General features: G+C 46.1%; 1 protein-coding gene across 5 annotated transcripts in view; it reads left to right on the forward strand.

The window, feature by feature from the left end:
* CNKSR2 (connector enhancer of kinase suppressor of Ras 2) overlaps positions 1-17,116 on the forward strand; it is an 805,595-nt gene that overhangs the window by 662,799 nt on the left and 125,680 nt on the right. For all 5 annotated transcript variants that reach the window (XM_063955759.1, XM_063955760.1, XM_063955761.1 and 2 more), the window contains one exon: positions 15,901-16,426. In XM_063955759.1, coding sequence (XP_063811829.1) covers positions 15,901-16,426 — 526 coding nt within the window. The remainder of the gene's footprint in view (positions 1-15,900; positions 16,427-17,116) is intronic.

The raw sequence follows: 17,116 nt of genomic DNA on the forward strand, positions 1-17,116 counted from the left end.
GGTCCTCACACACTGGCAGGCGGCTCCTGGGGCTACATGGCGACACCTTCCCCAGGTAATCTTCCCATTCCTCCAGGACTCCTCTGGCAGCGATCCTCCCAGCGCTGCATACTCCAGTCTTCAGGCTCTGGACACTACATGGCTCCACTTCCCCAGGTACATATTCCCATCCTCCAGGGTCTCTCCTTCTCCTGTGCTGTGAGGCTTCTTTTAAGGGTCCTGGTGCTCCTCCACCTCCCCTCTCCTCTATGATGACTGGCTCCCGGGGCCCCAGCAACAGACTACCCCCTGGTCACTCTGCCCTACAACCCAGGGGACCCAATCAGCTGGGGACATGTTTCCCAGACTTTTTATGTTGCTGGGTAAGAAGTGACAGGACCAGAGAATTGGCGGCAAAATCCCTGTCCCAATCTGACAGGGTCACATCACAGTTCAGCCCACGATCTACTCTGGGACTTGTAGTTCCACAATGTAAACATAACAAAAAAAAAATCACAAGGGGATCCCCATGGTGCCATAGCTTCAGGGTATTACATTCTACCCCCCTAAAATTATACGTGTCCTCACGTATACACCTTAACACTATACATCGGTTAACATAAGCCTTGAACTGGGTACAGCTCTGTTGGCAAACAAGTCATTGTGTCTGGAGCACAGGCCTGCCTGAGATTCTCTGATCCTGTTCGTGACGCCAAAGAGATGTAACGCCCACAAACACATAACATTTACGGTGCCGAAAACTTAAACTAAATTGTGGGGTGCTAATGTGAATCAGGTTCGGGTGATCAGAGCGGCAGACCTGCTTTACCTCTCAGACACAATGACAACACAAACATATGCAGGATACAACTCCATTTTATTATCCTAACAAAATTACAAGTGGCAGGTAAACAGGAAACAGGTGCACAGTTGAAGCAGGCTGGTTATGGCTTCTAAACTAAAGTCTCAGGTAACCAGCGTCGGCAATACAGGTAACAGGTAAGTAGAAACTGGTGCACAATTAAAGCAGGCTGGTTATGGCTACTAAACGACAGTCTCAAGTAACCAGCGTCAGCAACACAGGTAGCAGGTAAGTAGGAACTTGTGCACAAATAAAGCAGGCTGGTTATGGCTTCTAAATAACAGTCTCAGGTAACCAGCGTCTCCAATACAGGTAGCAGGTAAGCATGAACTTGTGCACAATTAAAGCAGGCTGGTTATGGCTTCTAAATAGCAGTCTCAGGTAACCAGCGTCAGCAATACAGGTAACAGGTAAGTAGAAACTGGTGCACAATTAAAGCAGGCTGGTTATGGCTACTAAACGACAGTCTCAAGTAACCAGCGTCAGCAACACAGGTAGCTGGTAAGCAGGAACTTGTGCACAATTAGAGCAGGCTGGTTATGGCTTCTAAATAACAGTCTCAGGTAACCAGCGTCGACAATACAGGTAGCAGGTAAGTAGGAACTTGTGCACAAATAAAGCAGGCTGGTTATGGCTTCTAAATAACAGTCTCAGGTAACCAGCGTCTCCAATACAGGTAGCAGGTAAGCATGAACTTGTGCACAATTAAAGCAGGCTGGTTATGGCTTCTAAATAACAGTCTCAGGTAACCAGCGTCAGCAATACAGGTAACAGGTAAGTAGAAACTGGTGCACAATTAAAGCAGGCTGGTTATGGCTACTAAACGACAGTCTCAAGTAACCAGCGTCGGCAATACAGGTAGCCGGTAAGCAGGAACTTGTGCACAAATAAAGCAGGCTGGTTATGGCTTCTAAATAACAGTCTCGGGTAACCAGCGTCGGCAATACAGGTAGCAGGTAAGCAGGAACTTGTGCACAATTAAAGCAGGGTGGTTATGGCTTCTAAATAACAGTCTCAGGTAACCAGCGTTGGCAATACAGGTAGCAGGTAAGCAGGAACTTGTGCCCAATTGAAGCAGGCTGGTTATGGCTTCTAAATAATAGTCTCAGGTAACCAGCGTCAGCAATACAGGTAACAGGTAAGTAGAAACTGGTGCACAATTAAAGCAGGCTGGTTATGGCTACTAAACGACAGTCTCAAGTAACCAGCGTCGGCAATACAGGTAGCAGATAAGCAGGAACTTGTGCACAAATAAAGCAGGCTGGTTATGGCTTCTAAATAACAGTCTCAGGTAACCAGCGTCGGCAATACAGGTAGCAGGTAAGCAGGAACTTGTGCACAATTAAAGCAGGCTGGTTATGGCTTCTAAATAACAGTCTCAGGTAACCAGCGTTGGCAATACAGGTAGCAGGTAAGCAGGAACTTGTGCCCAATTGAAGCAGGCTGGTTATGGCTTCTAAATAATAGTCTCAGGTAACCAGCGTCAGCAATACAGGTAGCAGGTAAGCAGGAACTTGTGCACGACTAAAGCAGTCTGGTTATGGCTATTAAACGACAGTCTCAGGTAACCAGCGTTAGCACTACAAGTAGCAGGTAAGCAGGTACTTTGTGCACAATTGAAGCGGGCTGGTTATGGCTTCTAAATAACAGTCTCAGGTAACCAGCGTTGGCAATGCAGGTGGCAGGTAAACAGGAACTTGTGCCCAATTGAAGCAGGCTGGTTATGGCTTCTAAATAATAGTCTCAGGTAACCAGCGTCAGCAATGCATTAACACTAGCTTTCACACTGCTGGGCGGAGCTTGCATAAAAAGAACTATCAGTACCAGCATTCCTTAATAGCGGATAAATGCATTAACATTAGCTTTCACACTGCTGGGCGGAGCTTGCATAAAAAGAACTATCAGTACCAGCATTCCTTAATAGCGGACAAATGCATTAACATTAGCTTTCACACTGCTGGGCGGAGCTTGCATAAAAAGAACTATCAGTACCAGCATTCCTTAATAGCGGATAAATGCATTAACATTAGCTTTCACACTGCTGGGCGAAGCTTGCATAAAAAAGAACTATCAGTACCAGCATTCCCTAATAGCAGATAAATGCATTAACATTAGCTTTCACACTGCTGGGCGGAGCTTGCATAAAAAAGAACTATCAGTACCAGCATTCCTTAATAGCGGATAAATGCATTAACATTAGCTTTCACACTGCTGGGCGGAGCTTGCATAAAAAGAACTATCAGTACCAGCATGCCTTAATAGTAGAGATGAGCGGGTTCGGTTCCTCGGAATCCGAACCCGCCCGAACTTCAGCTTTTTTTACACGGATCCGAGCGACTCGGATCTTCCCGCCTTGCTCGGTTAACCCGAGCGCGCCCGAACGTCGTCATGACGCTGTCGGATTCTCGCGAGGCTCGGATTCTATCGCGAGACTCGGATTCTATATAAGGAGCCGCGCGTCGCCGCCATTTTCACACGTGCATTGAGATTGATAGGGAGAGGACGTGGCTGGCGTCCTCTCCATTTAGATTATAAGAGAGAGAGATTTACTGGAGCTTAGGACTAGGAGGAGTACTGTAGAAGTGTAGAGAGTGCAGAGAGTTTACTAGTGAGTGACCACCAGACAGTGCAGTTTATTTAATATATCCGTTCTCTGCCTGAAAAAAGCGATACACACAGTGACTCAGTCACATACCATATCTGTGTGCACTGCTCAGGCTCAGCCCAGTGTGCTGCATCATCTATATATATTATATATCTGTCTGACTGCTCAGCTCACACAGCTTATAATTGTGGGGGAGACTGGGGAGCACTGCAGTGCCAGTTATAGGTTATAGCAGGAGCCAGGAGTACATAATATTATATAGTGAGTGACCACCAGACAGTGCAGTTTATTTAATATATCCGTTCTCTGCCTGAAAAAAGCGATACACACAGTGACTCAGTCACATACCATATCTGTGTGCACTGCTCAGGCTCAGCCCAGTGTGCTGCATCATCTATATATATTATATATCTGTCTGACTGCTCAGCTCACACAGCTTATAATTGTGGGGGAGACTGGGGAGCACTGCAGTGCCAGTTATAGGTTATAGCAGGAGCCAGGAGTACATAATATTATATTAAAATTAAACAGTGCACACTTTTGCTGCAGGAGTGCCACTGCCAGTGTGACTGACCAGTGACCTGACCACACTGACCACCAGTATAGTTAGTAGTATACTTATATTGTGATTGCCTGAAAAAGTTAAACACTCGTCGTGTGACTTCACTTGTGTGTTGTTGTTTTTTTTATTCTATAAAAATAAAACTCATTCTGCTGACAGACAGTGTCCAGCAGGTCCGTCATTATATAATATATAATATATACCTGTCCGGCTGCAGTAGTGATATATATATATTTTTTATATCATTTATCATCCAGTCGCAGCAGACACAGTACGGTAGTTCACGGCTGTGGCTACCTCTGTGTCTGCACTCGGCAGGCAGTCCGTCCATAATTGTATACCACCTAACCGTGGTTTTTTTTTCTTTCTTCTTTATACATACATAGTTACATAGACATCTCTTTATCAACCAGTCTATATTAGCAGCAGACACAGTACAGTACGGTAGTTCACGGCTGTGGCTACCTCTGTGTCTGCACTCGGCAGGCAGTCCGTCCATAATTGTATACCACCTAACCGTGGTTTTTTTTTCTTTCTTCTTTATACATACATAGTTACATAGACATCTCTTTATCAACCAGTCTATATTAGCAGCAGACACAGTACAGTACGGTAGTTCACGGCTGTGGCTACCTCTGTGTCTGCACTCGGCAGGCAGTCCGTCCATAATTGTATACCACCTAACCGTGGTTTTTTTTTCTTTCTTCTTTATACATACATAGTTACATAGACATCTCTTTATCAACCAGTCTATATTAGCAGCAGACACAGTACAGTACGGTAGTTCACGGCTGTGGCTACCTCTGTGTCTGCACTCGGCAGGCAGTCCGTCCATAATTGTATACCACCTAACCGTGGTTTTTTTTTCTTTCTTCTTTATACATACATAGTTACATAGACATCTCTTTAGCAGCAGACACAGTACAGTACGGTAGTTCACGGCTGTGGCTACCTCTGTGTCTGCACTCGGCAGGCAGTCCGTCCATAATTGTATACCACCTAACCGTGGTTTTTTTTTCTTTCTTCTTTATACATACATACTACTACGACATCTCTTTATCAACCAGTCTATATTATTAGCAGCAGACACAGTACAGTACGGTAGTTCACGGCTGTGGCTACCTCTGTGTCTGCACTCGGCAGGCAGTCCGTCCATAATTGTATACCACCTAACCGTGGTTTTTTTTTCTTTCTTCTTTATACATACATAGTTACATAGACATCTCTTTATCAACCAGTCTATATTAGCAGCAGACACAGTACAGTACGGTAGTTCACGGCTGTGGCTACCTCTGTGTCTGCACTCGGCAGGCAGTCCATAATTGTATACTAGTATCCATCTCCATTGTTTACCTGAGGTGCCTTTTAGTTGTGCCTATTAAAATATGGAGAACAAAAATGTTGAGGTTCCAAAATTAGGGAAAGATCAAGATCCACTTCCACCTCGTGCTGAAGCTGCTGCCACTAGTCATGGCCGAGACGATGAAATGCAGGCAACGTCGTCTGCCAAGGCCGATGCCCAATGTCATAGTACAGAGCATGTCAAATCCAAAACACCAAATATCAGAAAAAAAAGGACTCCAAAACCTAAAATAAAATTGTCGGAGGAGAAGCGTAAACTTGCCAATATGCCATTTACGACACGGAGTGGCAAGGAACGGCTGAGGCCCTGGCCTATGTTCATGGCTAGTGGTTCAGCTTCACATGAGGATGGAAGCACTCAGCCTCTCGCTAGAAAAATGAAAAGACTCAAGCTGGCAAAAGCAGCACAGCAAAGAACTGTGCATTCTTCGAAATCCCAAATCCACAAGGAGAGTCCAATTGTATCGGTTGCGATGCCTGACCTTCCCAACACTGGACGTGAAGAGCATGCGCCTTCCACCATTTGCACGCCCCCTGCAAGTGCTGGAAGGAGCACCCGCAGTCCAGTTCCTGATAGTCAGATTGAAGATGTCAGTGTTGAAGTACACCAGGATGAGGAGGATATGGGTGTTGCTGGCGCTGGGGAGGAAATTGACCAGGAGGATTCTGATGGTGAGGTGGTTTGTTTAAGTCAGGCACCCGGGGAGACACCTGTTGTCCGTGGGAGGAATATGGCCGTTGACATGCCAGGTGAAAATACCAAAAAAATCAGCTCTTCGGTGTGGAGGTATTTCACCAGAAATGCGGACAACAGGTGTCAAGCCGTGTGTTCCCTTTGTCAAGCTGTAATAAGTAGGGGTAAGGACGTTAACCACCTCGGAACATCCTCCCTTATACGTCACCTGCAGCGCATTCATAATAAGTCAGTGACAAGTTCAAAAACTTTGGGTGACAGCGGAAGCAGTCCACTGACCAGTAAATCCCTTCCTCTTGTAACCAAGCTCACGCAAACCACCCCACCAACTCCCTCAGTGTCAATTTCCTCCTTCCCCAGGAATGCCAATAGTCCTGCAGGCCATGTCACTGGCAATTCTGACGATTCCTCTCCTGCCTGGGATTCCTCCGATGCATCCTTGCGTGTAATGCCTACTGCTGCTGGCGCTGCTGTTGTTGCTGCTGGGAGTCGATGGTCATCCCAGAGGGGAAGTCGTAAGACCACTTTTACTACTTCCACCAAGCAATTGACTGTCCAACAGTCCTTTGCGAGGAAGATGAAATATCACAGCAGTCATCCTACTGCAAAGCGGATAACTGAGGCCTTGGCATCCTGGGTGGTGAGAAACGTGGTTCCGGTATCCATCATTACTGCAGAGCCAACTAGAGACTTGTTGGAGGTACTGTGTCCCCGGTACCAAATACCATCTAGGTTCCATTTCTCTAGGCAGGCGATACCGAAAATGTACACAGACCTCAGAAAAAGAGTCACCAGTGTCCTAAAAAATGCAGCTGTACCCAATGTCCACTTAACCACGGACATGTGGACAAGTGGAGCAGGGCAGGGTCAGGACTATATGACTGTGACAGCCCACTGGGTAGATGTATGGACTCCCGCCGCAAGAACAGCAGCGGCGGCACCAGTAGCAGCATCTCGCAAACGCCAACTCTTTCCTAGGCAGGCTACGCTTTGTATCACCGCTTTCCAGAATACGCACACAGCTGAAAACCTCTTACGGCAACTGAGGAAGATCATCGCGGAATGGCTTACCCCAATTGGACTCTCCTGTGGATTTGTGGCATCGGACAACGCCAGCAATATTGTGTGTGCATTAAATATGGGCAAATTCCAGCACGTCCCATGTTTTGCACATACCTTGAATTTGGTGGTGCAGAATTATTTAAAAAACGAGAGGGGCGTGCAAGAGATGCTGTCGGTGGCCAGAAGAATTGCGGGACACTTTCGGCGTACAGGCACCACGTACAGAAGACTGGAGCACCACCAAAAACTACTGAACCTGCCCTGCCATCATCTGAAGCAAGAAGTGGTAACGAGGTGGAATTCAACCCTCTATATGCTTCAGAGGTTGGAGGAGCAGCAAAAGGCCATTCAAGCCTATACAATTGAGCACGATATAGTAGGTGGAATGCACCTGTCTCAAGCGCAGTGGAGAATGATTTCAACGTTGTGCAAGGTTCTGATGCCCTTTGAACTTGCCACACGTGAAGTCAGTTCAGACACTGCCAGCCTGAGTCATGTCATTCCCCTCATCAGGCTTTTGCAGAAGAAGCTGGAGACATTGAAGGAGGAGCTAACACGGAGCGATTCCGCTAGGCATGTGGGACTTGTGGATGGAGCCCTTAATTCGCTTAACAAGGATTCACGGGTGGTCAATCTGTTGAAATCAGAGCACTACATTTTGGCCACCGTGCTCGATCCTAGATTTAAAGCCTACCTTGGATCTCTCTTTCCGGCAGACACAAGTCTGCTGGGGTTGAAAGACCTGCTGGTGACAAAATTGTCAAGTCAAGCGGAACGCGACCTGTCAACATCTCCTCCTTCACATTCTCCCGCAACTGGGGGTGCGAGGAAAAGGCTCAGAATTCCGAGCCCACCCGCTGGCGGTGATGCAGGGCAGTCTGGAGCGACTGCTGATGCTGACATCTGGTCCGGACTAAAGGACCTGACAACGATTACGGACATGTCGTCTACTGTCACTGCATATGATTCTCTCAACATTGATAGAATGGTGGAGGATTATATGAGTGACCGCATCCAAGTAGGCACGTCACACAGTCCGTACTTATACTGGCAGGAAAAAGAGGCAATTTGGAGGCCCTTGCACAAACTGGCTTTATTCTACCTAAGTTGCCCTCCCACAAGTGTGTACTCCGAAAGAGTGTTTAGTGCCGCCGCTCACCTTGTCAGCAATCGGCGTACGAGGTTACATCCAGAAAATGTGGAGAAGATGATGTTCATTAAAATGAATTATAATCAATTCCTCCGCGGAGACATTGACCAGCAGCAATTGCCTCCACAAAGTACACAGGGAGCTGAGATGGTGGATTCCAGTGGGGACGAATTGATAATCTGTGAGGAGGGGGATGTACACGGTGATATATCGGAGGGTGATGATGAGGTGGACATCTTGCCTCTGTAGAGCCAGTTTGTGCAAGGAGAGATTAATTGCTTCTTTTTTGGGGGGGGGGTCCAAACCAACCCGTCATATCAGTCACAGTCGTGTGGCAGACCCTGTCACTGAAATGATGGGTTGGTTAAAGTGTGCATGTCCTGTTTTGTTTATACAACATAAGGGTGGGTGGGAGGGCCCAAGGACAATTCCATCTTGCACCTCTTTTTTCTTTTCTTTTTCTTTGCATCATGTGCTGATTGGGGAGGGTTTTTTGGAAGGGACATCCTGCGTGACACTGCAGTGCCACTCCTAAATGGGCCCGGTGTTTGTGTCGGCCACTAGGGTCGCTAATCTTACTCACACAGTCAGCTACCTCATTGCGCCTCTTTTTTTCTTTGCGTCATGTGCTGTTTGGGGAGGGTTTTTTGGAAGGGACATCCTGCGTGACACTGCAGTGCCACTCCTAGATGGGCCCGGTGTTTGTGTCGGCCACTAGGGTCGCTAATCTTACTCACACAGCTACCTCTTTGCGCCTCTTTTTTTCTTTGCGTCATGTGCTGTTTGGGGAGGGTTTTTTGGAAGGGACATCCTGCGTGACACTGCAGTGCCACTCCTAGATGGGCCCGGTGTTTGTGTCGGCCACTAGGGTCGCTAATCTTACTCACACAGCTACCTCATTGCGCCTCTTTTTTTCTTTGCGTCATGTGCTGTTTGGGGAGGGTTTTTTGGAAGGGCCATCCTGTGTGACACTGCAGTGCCACTCCTAGATGGGCCCGGTGTTTGTGTCGGCCACTAGGGTCGCTAATCTTACTCACACAGCTACCTCATTGCGCCTCTTTTTTTCTTTGCGTCATGTGCTGTTTGGGGAGGGTTTTTTGGAAGGGACATCCTGCGTGACACTGCAGTGCCACTCCTAGATGGGCCCGGTGTTTGTGTCGGCCACTAGGGTCGCTTATCTTACTCACACAGCGACCTCGGTGCAAATTTTAGGACTAAAAATAATATTGTGAGGTGTGAGGTATTCAGAATAGACTGAAAATGAGTGTAAATTATGGTTTTTGAGGTTAATAATACTTTGGGATCAAAATGACCCCCAAATTCTAGGATTTAAGCTGTTTTTTAGTGTTTTTTGAAAAAAACACCCGAATCCAAAACACACCCGAATCCGACAAAAAAAATTCGGTGAGGTTTTGCCAAAACGCGTTCGAACCCAAAACACGGCCGCGGAACCGAACCCAAAACCAAAACACAAAACCCGAAAAATTTCAGGCGCTCATCTCTACTTAATAGCAGATAAATGCATTAACATTAACTTTCACACGGCTGGGCGGAGCTTGCATAAAAAAGAACTATCAGTACCAGCATTCCTTAATAGCGGATAAATGCATTAACATTAGCTTTCACACTGCTGGGCGGAGCTTGCATTAAAAGAACTATCAGTACCAGCATTCCTTAATAGCAGATAAATGCATTAACATTAACTTTCACACGGCTGGGCGGAGCTTGCATAAAAAAGAACTATCAGTACCAGCATTCCTTAATAGCAGATAAATGCATTAACATTAGCTTTCACACTGCTGGGCGGAGCTTGCATAAAAAAGAACTATCAGTACCAGCATTCCTTAATAGCGGATAAATGCATTAACATTAGCTTTCACACTGCTGGGCGGAGCTTGCATAAAAAGAACTATCAGTACCAGCATTCCTTAATAGTAGATAAATGCATTAACATTAACTTTCACACGGCTGGGCGGAGCTTGCATAAAAAAGAACTATCAGTACCAACATTCCTTAATAGCAGATAAATGCATTAACATTAGCTTTCACACTGCTGGGCGGAGCTTGCATAAAAAAGAACTATCAGTACCAGCATTCCTTAATAGCGGATAAATGCATTAACATTAGCTTTCACACTGCTGGGCGGAGCTTGCATAAAAAGAACTATCAGTACCAGCATGCCTTAATAGCAGATAAATGCATTAACATTAACTTTCACACGGCTGGGCGGAGCTTGCATAAAAAAGAACTATCAGTACCAGCATTCCTTAATAGCAGATAAATGCATTAACATTAGATTTCACACTGCTGGGCGGAGCTTGCATAAAAAGAACTATCAGTACCAGCATTCCTTAATAGCAGATAAATGCATTAACATTAACTTTCATACGGCTGGGCGGAGCTTGCATAAAAAAGAACTATCAGTACCAACATTCCTTAATAGCAGATAAATGCATTAACATTAGCTTTCACACTGCTGGGCGGAGCTTGCATAAAAAAAAGAACTATCAGTACCAGCATTCCTTAATAGCGGATAAATGCATTAACATTAGCTTTCACACTGCTGGGCGGAGCTTGCATAAAAAAGAACTATCAGTACCAGCATTCCTTAATAGCGGATAAATGCATTAACATTAGCTTTCACACTGCTGGGCGGAGCTTGCATAAAAAGAACTATCAGTACCAGCATTCCTTAATAGCAGATAAATGCATTAACATTAACTTTCACACGGCTGGGCGGAGCTTGCATAAAAAAGAACTATCAGTACCAGCATTCCTTAATAGCAGATAAATGCATTAACATTAGCTTTCACACTGCTGGGCGGAGCTTGCATAAAAAAGAACTATCAGTACCAGCATTCCTTAATAGCGGATAAATGCATTAACATTAGCTTTCACACTGCTGGGCGGAGCTTGCATAAAAAGAACTATCAGTACCAGCATGCCTTAATAGCAGATAAATGCATTAACATTAACTTTCACACGGCTGGGCGGAGCTTGCATAAAAAAGAACTATCAGTACCAGCATTCCTTAATAGCAGTTAAATGCATTAACATTAGCTTTCACACTGCTGGGCGGAGCTTGCATAAAAAAAGAACTATCAGTACCAGCATTCCTTAATAGCGGATAAATGCATTAACATTAGCTTTCACACTGCTGGGCGGAGCTTGCATAAAAAGAACTATCAGTACCAGCATGCCTTAATAGCAGATAAATGCATTAACATTAACTTTCACACGGCTGGGCGGAGCTTGCATAAAAAGAACTATCAGTACCAGCATTCCTTAATAGCAGATAAATGCATTAACATTACCTTTCACACGGCTGGGCGGAGCTTGCATAAAAAAGAACTATCAGTACCAGCATTCCTTAATAGCAGATAAATGCATTAACATTAGCTTTCACACTGCTGGGCGGAGCTTGCATAAAAAAGAACTATCAGTACCAGCATTCCTTAATAGCAGATAAATGCATTAACATTAGCTTTCACACAGCTGGGCGGAGCTTGCATAAAAAAGAACTATCAGTACCAGTATTCCTTAATAGCGGATAAATGCATTAACATTAGCTTTCACACTGCTGGGCGGAGCTTGCATAAAAAGAACTATCAGTACCAGCATTCCTTAATAGCAGATAAATGCATTAACATTAACTTTCACACGGCTGGGCGGAGCTTGCATAAAAAAGAACTATCAGTACCAGCATTCCTTAATAGCAGATAAATGCATTAACATTAGCTTTCACACTGCTGGGCGGAGCTTGCATAAAAAAGAACTATCAGTACCAGCATTCCTTAATAGCAGATAAATGCATTAACATTAGCTTTCACACTGCTGGGCGGAGCTTGCATAAAAAGAACTATCAGTACCAGCATGCCTTAATAGCAGATAAATGCATTAACATTAACTTTCACACGGCTGGGTGGAGCTTGCATAAAAAGAACTATAGATCTGCCCCTCTCACTAAAACAGGGGGTGCCTACCCTCTGTTTGCACCTAAGCAGGGGCACAGCTACTGCCCTTCCCCATACTTTACTTAGTTTGTGCGGCACGGAAGTCATGAGGGACGCTCACCCCCTCCACTATACTACACCTGCAGGCACTATGAAGGAGGTCCTACCCCCCCATTAAACAATATGTTCCCCAATGCAGAGTTCATGCAGCGGAAGGGGATAAATAACAGGACCCAGGGGATCTTAGGGGTGTCTACCCCCCTTTGCAAATACTATGTCCCCTCTTTGCAGAGCTTTTGCAGCGGAGGGCACAACAGGGGCAGAGTATGGCAGCGGAAGGGCGATCAGGTTCTCACCACCTGCTGCGGCGCTTCTGCCACCTCCGATCGGCTCCCGAATCTTCTTCACTACTTCTGCCGGCGATGTCCTCTTCTGCTCCGGTCCCCGCCGTCCTCTCACTGGTCTCCAGCCGCAGGTCGCTCTTCTCCTGTGCAGCAGGCTCCGGTCCGCGCCATCATCTCCCAGCCACCAGGGGTCCTCGCCGTACTCCAGCCGCCAGGGGTCCTCGCTGGGGTCTTCTTCCCGGGGTCGTCCTTCGCGGTGCCTGCGCGCTTCTCATCTGCCGCTCCTTGGAATCCAGGGGACGGATGTCATCACTGCTCTGCTGGACGGGCTGCGGTTCCTCCGGCCCAGCGCTCCAGTCTCTCAGCAGCGGCGGCTCTTCTCCGCACTCCATCCCCGCTGGCACTGACGCGGCCAGCTCTTCTCCTCAGGCAGGGTCTCCGGCATTCTTCTGGCACTGGTGCTCCGGTCACTGGTTCTCCCCTCGGCTTCTTCTCTGCGCAGACGGTCCTCACACACTGGCAGGCGGCTCCTGGGGCTACATGGCGACACCTTCCCCAGGTAATCTTCCCATTCCTCCAGGACTCCTCTGGCAGCGATCCTCCCAGCACTGCATACTCCAGTCTTCAGGCTCTGGACACTACATGGCTCCACTTCCCCAGGTACATATTCCCATCCTCCAGGGTCTCTCCTTCTCCTGTGCTGTGAGGCTTCTTTTAAGGGTCCTGGTGCTCCTCCACCTCCCCTCTCCTCTATGATGACTGGCTCCCGGGGCCCCAGCAACAGACTACCCCCTGGTCACTCTGCCCTACAACCCAGGGGACCCAATCAGCTGGGGACATGTTTCCCAGACTTTTTATGTTGCTGGGTAAGAAGTGACAGGACCAGAGAATTGGCGGCAAAATCCCTGTCCCAATCTGACAGGGTCACATCACAGTTCAGCCCACGATCTACTCTGGGACTTGTAGTTCCACAATGTAAACATAACAAAAAAAAATCACAAGGGGATCCCCATGGTGCCATAGCTTCAGGGTATTACACATCCCTTATGACATCCTCAATCAAAGTGCTGGTCTTAAGCACTGCATCCTGTTGCTGGTGTGTTTGGCTGACACAATAATTCTTTGAACTGCTGTGAGTTAGAGGGAATTTATCATTGCTAAGTGAGCTCCATCTTCTCCTAATTGGTGGGCAGGCATGCGAAGCACTAGGCTATTTAGGCACAACAGCTTATTTCCTTTGCTTGGTTATTGTTTGTAGGTTATTGTTTGTAGCTGTGATATAGCTTTGCTACTACTGGGGTTACCTCAGCCATCTAGTTTTTATGTTTCCAATCTGTGTAACTGCATTCCTGCATTCTCTTTCTGGTTGTGCCAGCTTTGACTTGTTCCTTCCTTTCTGCTCTAATACCGGGTTTGTTACAGCTGGTGCACTTAGAATAGAACATATTGGGGGTTATTTATAAACAGCTATACCTTCACCATCTTTCTCAGTTTAGGGTTGGTCTGGCAGTTCAGATAATTGCCTTCTTTATAGGTACAGCGTATTTTAAGGGGGGTACTCACGTTACGATCGCTGCTTAAAATCTAAGCAATCTGACTAGATTGCTTAGATTTTAAGCATGATCGCTCCGTGTGTACCCCTCACAGCAATAGCGATGCGCAACCCTGCGCATCACTATCGATGCTGCTAGATTGGCCTGCATGCAGGCCATTCTAGCGGGTTGCTCACTTCACCCGCTGGATGAAGTGAGCGGCCTCCCCTTCTCCCCCCGCACGCTTCTCCCCCCGCACGACAAATTATTCGTTAGTAGTTTTAAATGTTGGAGATAGATAGCGCAAATGGAAAGGCAAATGCAGATGAAAATATAAAACACCACTCAAAACTAAGGGACTGTTGATATGGAAAAAGGGGTATTGGTCCAGATAAAACAACTGACAACTTACAAAGAGTCTAAAGCTGGGTACACTACACACTAGATGATATGTCGTATGATCTGGTGGATCGGACCGACATATCTGGCACATCGTCTAGTGCAGCGTTTTTCAACCACTGTGCCGCGGCACACTAGTGTGCCGCCAGCAGTTGTCAGGTGTGCCACAGCCTGCCGGTCACCGGCCACCAGAATTGCCCTGCACAGTGCTCCGCCGCCCGCTGACAGTGCTCCTCCGCTGCACACCAGAGATACCTTGGTCCTCCAGCAGTCATGCACGGCAGCACAGTCAGCTCTCCTGCTGCCGTTCCGTGACCTATGGTGACGTGCGCATTTCCGCCCGCGCTTGGTGCTGATGTGTGCTACGGACTGCCCTGCACTGCTCATACTACTCCAGCTCGGATATGCAGTACTTCAGGCTGACATTACATTGGGGGCTGTGAGTACTATTACATGGGGGGAGGGGGAGGGCAGTGTGTGTGTGTACCATTACTGTGGGGGCTGTTATTACTATTACAGGGTTTAGCAGTGTGTGCCATTTCTGTGGGGGCTGTGAGTGCCATTACAAGGGGGGGGGGGGGGGGCAGTGTGTGTGCAATTACTGTAGGGGCCAGTGCATTTGATTTATACCTGTGGGGGCCAATGTGCTTCATAACTGTTAGGGCCAATGTGTTTAATTACTGTGGGGACCAATGTGCTTATTTGATATCTGTGGGGGCCAATGTTTTTTTTTTTTTTCCGTGGGTAACCGATAGTGTGCCTTGGGAATTTTGAAGTCTTGTTAGGCGTGCCGCGAGTCGAGCAAGGTTGAAAATCACTGGTCTAGTGTGTACTCACTATGTAGCTGACGATGTGCGCTCCTGCAGATCGTCAGCAACATACTCCATCGGCTCTACATGCAGGACCGACGGGGGATGTCGGTAATGTAGCATGGCCTCCACCATCTCTCCGTTGCTGCCTGCATCAGCAAGTGTGTATACACTTGCCAATGCCGGTTCCGTTGTGTGCGATGCCGCTGGGTACACACATTACGTAGTGTGTACCCAGCTTTAGACGCTTGTAGGTTAATGAGTAATTCTTCAACAGTTTGGTGCAGACTTTTAGAACTTGAAGTGGGAAAAACTGCTAGAAAATCAGTCAAACTTAACGCCATACAACTAAAATAAAGGACTTTAATGTAACGTTATTTCAATTGAGGGCCATCATATTAATTGTTAATGTGTAATATTAATTATTGTGTAACTAATTCTATGTATTTTGTAAATAAATGAACTGGCACAAAAACAAGCTTTGATCCAGTCACTTTGCTCACTACTCTGCAAATCACAGTGATTGACGATTTGACATAGATTAGGCTAATAAGATTTATTTAAATGATCACTCTCTTTCCTTACAGATGTCTTGTGCCAGCCCTTTTGTGGAAACAAAACACGGCAGGTTATCTTCCACAGAAACCTCGCAGTCTCAATCTTCCCATGAAGAAAATCGTCAGGAACCCGGGAGTACCAATGATTCTCCGATGCGTAAAACCGCCAGTCAGCGGCGATCTTGGCAGGATTTAATTGAGACGCCTTTAACCAGCTCAGGACTTCACTATCTTCAGACTCTTCCTCTGGAGGACTCTGTGTTTACTGACCCCGGAGTGGCTTCCCCAGATCACAGGCGGCAGTCTACACTTCCAGCTCCAAAATATCACCAACAAGATCACTATGGCCTATATCCTCTAGCGGAGGGTAACAGATTACAAGTACTAGGTGGCAGTAGGGCAAAACCACGCAGTTTTACACTTCCAAGAGATGCTGGGTTAAGTCATTGTGCTCCACTGTCGCCAGTCAGTATTTTGGAACCAACAGAGACATCTCAAAAACAAGAAACGCAAGAGGAAGGCACATCCGAAGAGCCCGAAAAAACAGAAGAAGCAAGTAAGTGCTTTATATTTTTCTAAACACAAAGGATGCAAAGGTAGATAATGTGAATGCATTAAATAGAGACTTGCATTAACGTCATAGCTCAGTACAACACATAATATCACCAACATAACCTCTGCTCACAGCCTGACCCATTCAGTATGTACAGTATTTATGCAGGTGTTAAGTAAAAAGACAAAGCTTAGGAACTAATTCAGTTCATATTGGTAGCTGGTTCAAAGCACTTTTCGATAGATTTCTCTAAAAATGTCATTGCATGTTACTCCAGATAATGTTTTATTCTATATAAGAATCCTTTTTTTCCATAACAAGGAATTAAAATACTTTCATTGGAAGGACTTTGCGTATTAGAAAAATGTAGGATTTCCCTAAAGACAATATAGTTTAAAAATAATATACAGTTAATCTTCAACTATTCAAAAGTACCACACCCATAAAACAGTTGGCACATACTTTTTGTACACAATGCACAATATTCTTTATGAGCAATATCTCTCATTTGATGTTTATATGTGCAATATATGTTTATGCATCAAGTAAACGGCTTATGTTGTGATGTTCTATTTGTGGATCAATGTACTCATCCTGTGAAATACTCTGCATATATTTATTGGATGTAGATAAGTGTTTGCGATTTCTGTAGCTTCCAAAAGATGACATCTAGTAGTGAGCAGTGTATTAGTT

This window comes from Pseudophryne corroboree, chromosome 2 (assembly GCF_028390025.1).
Source record: "Pseudophryne corroboree isolate aPseCor3 chromosome 2, aPseCor3.hap2, whole genome shotgun sequence".
In the NCBI taxonomy this organism is placed as follows: domain Eukaryota; kingdom Metazoa; phylum Chordata; class Amphibia; order Anura; family Myobatrachidae; genus Pseudophryne; species Pseudophryne corroboree.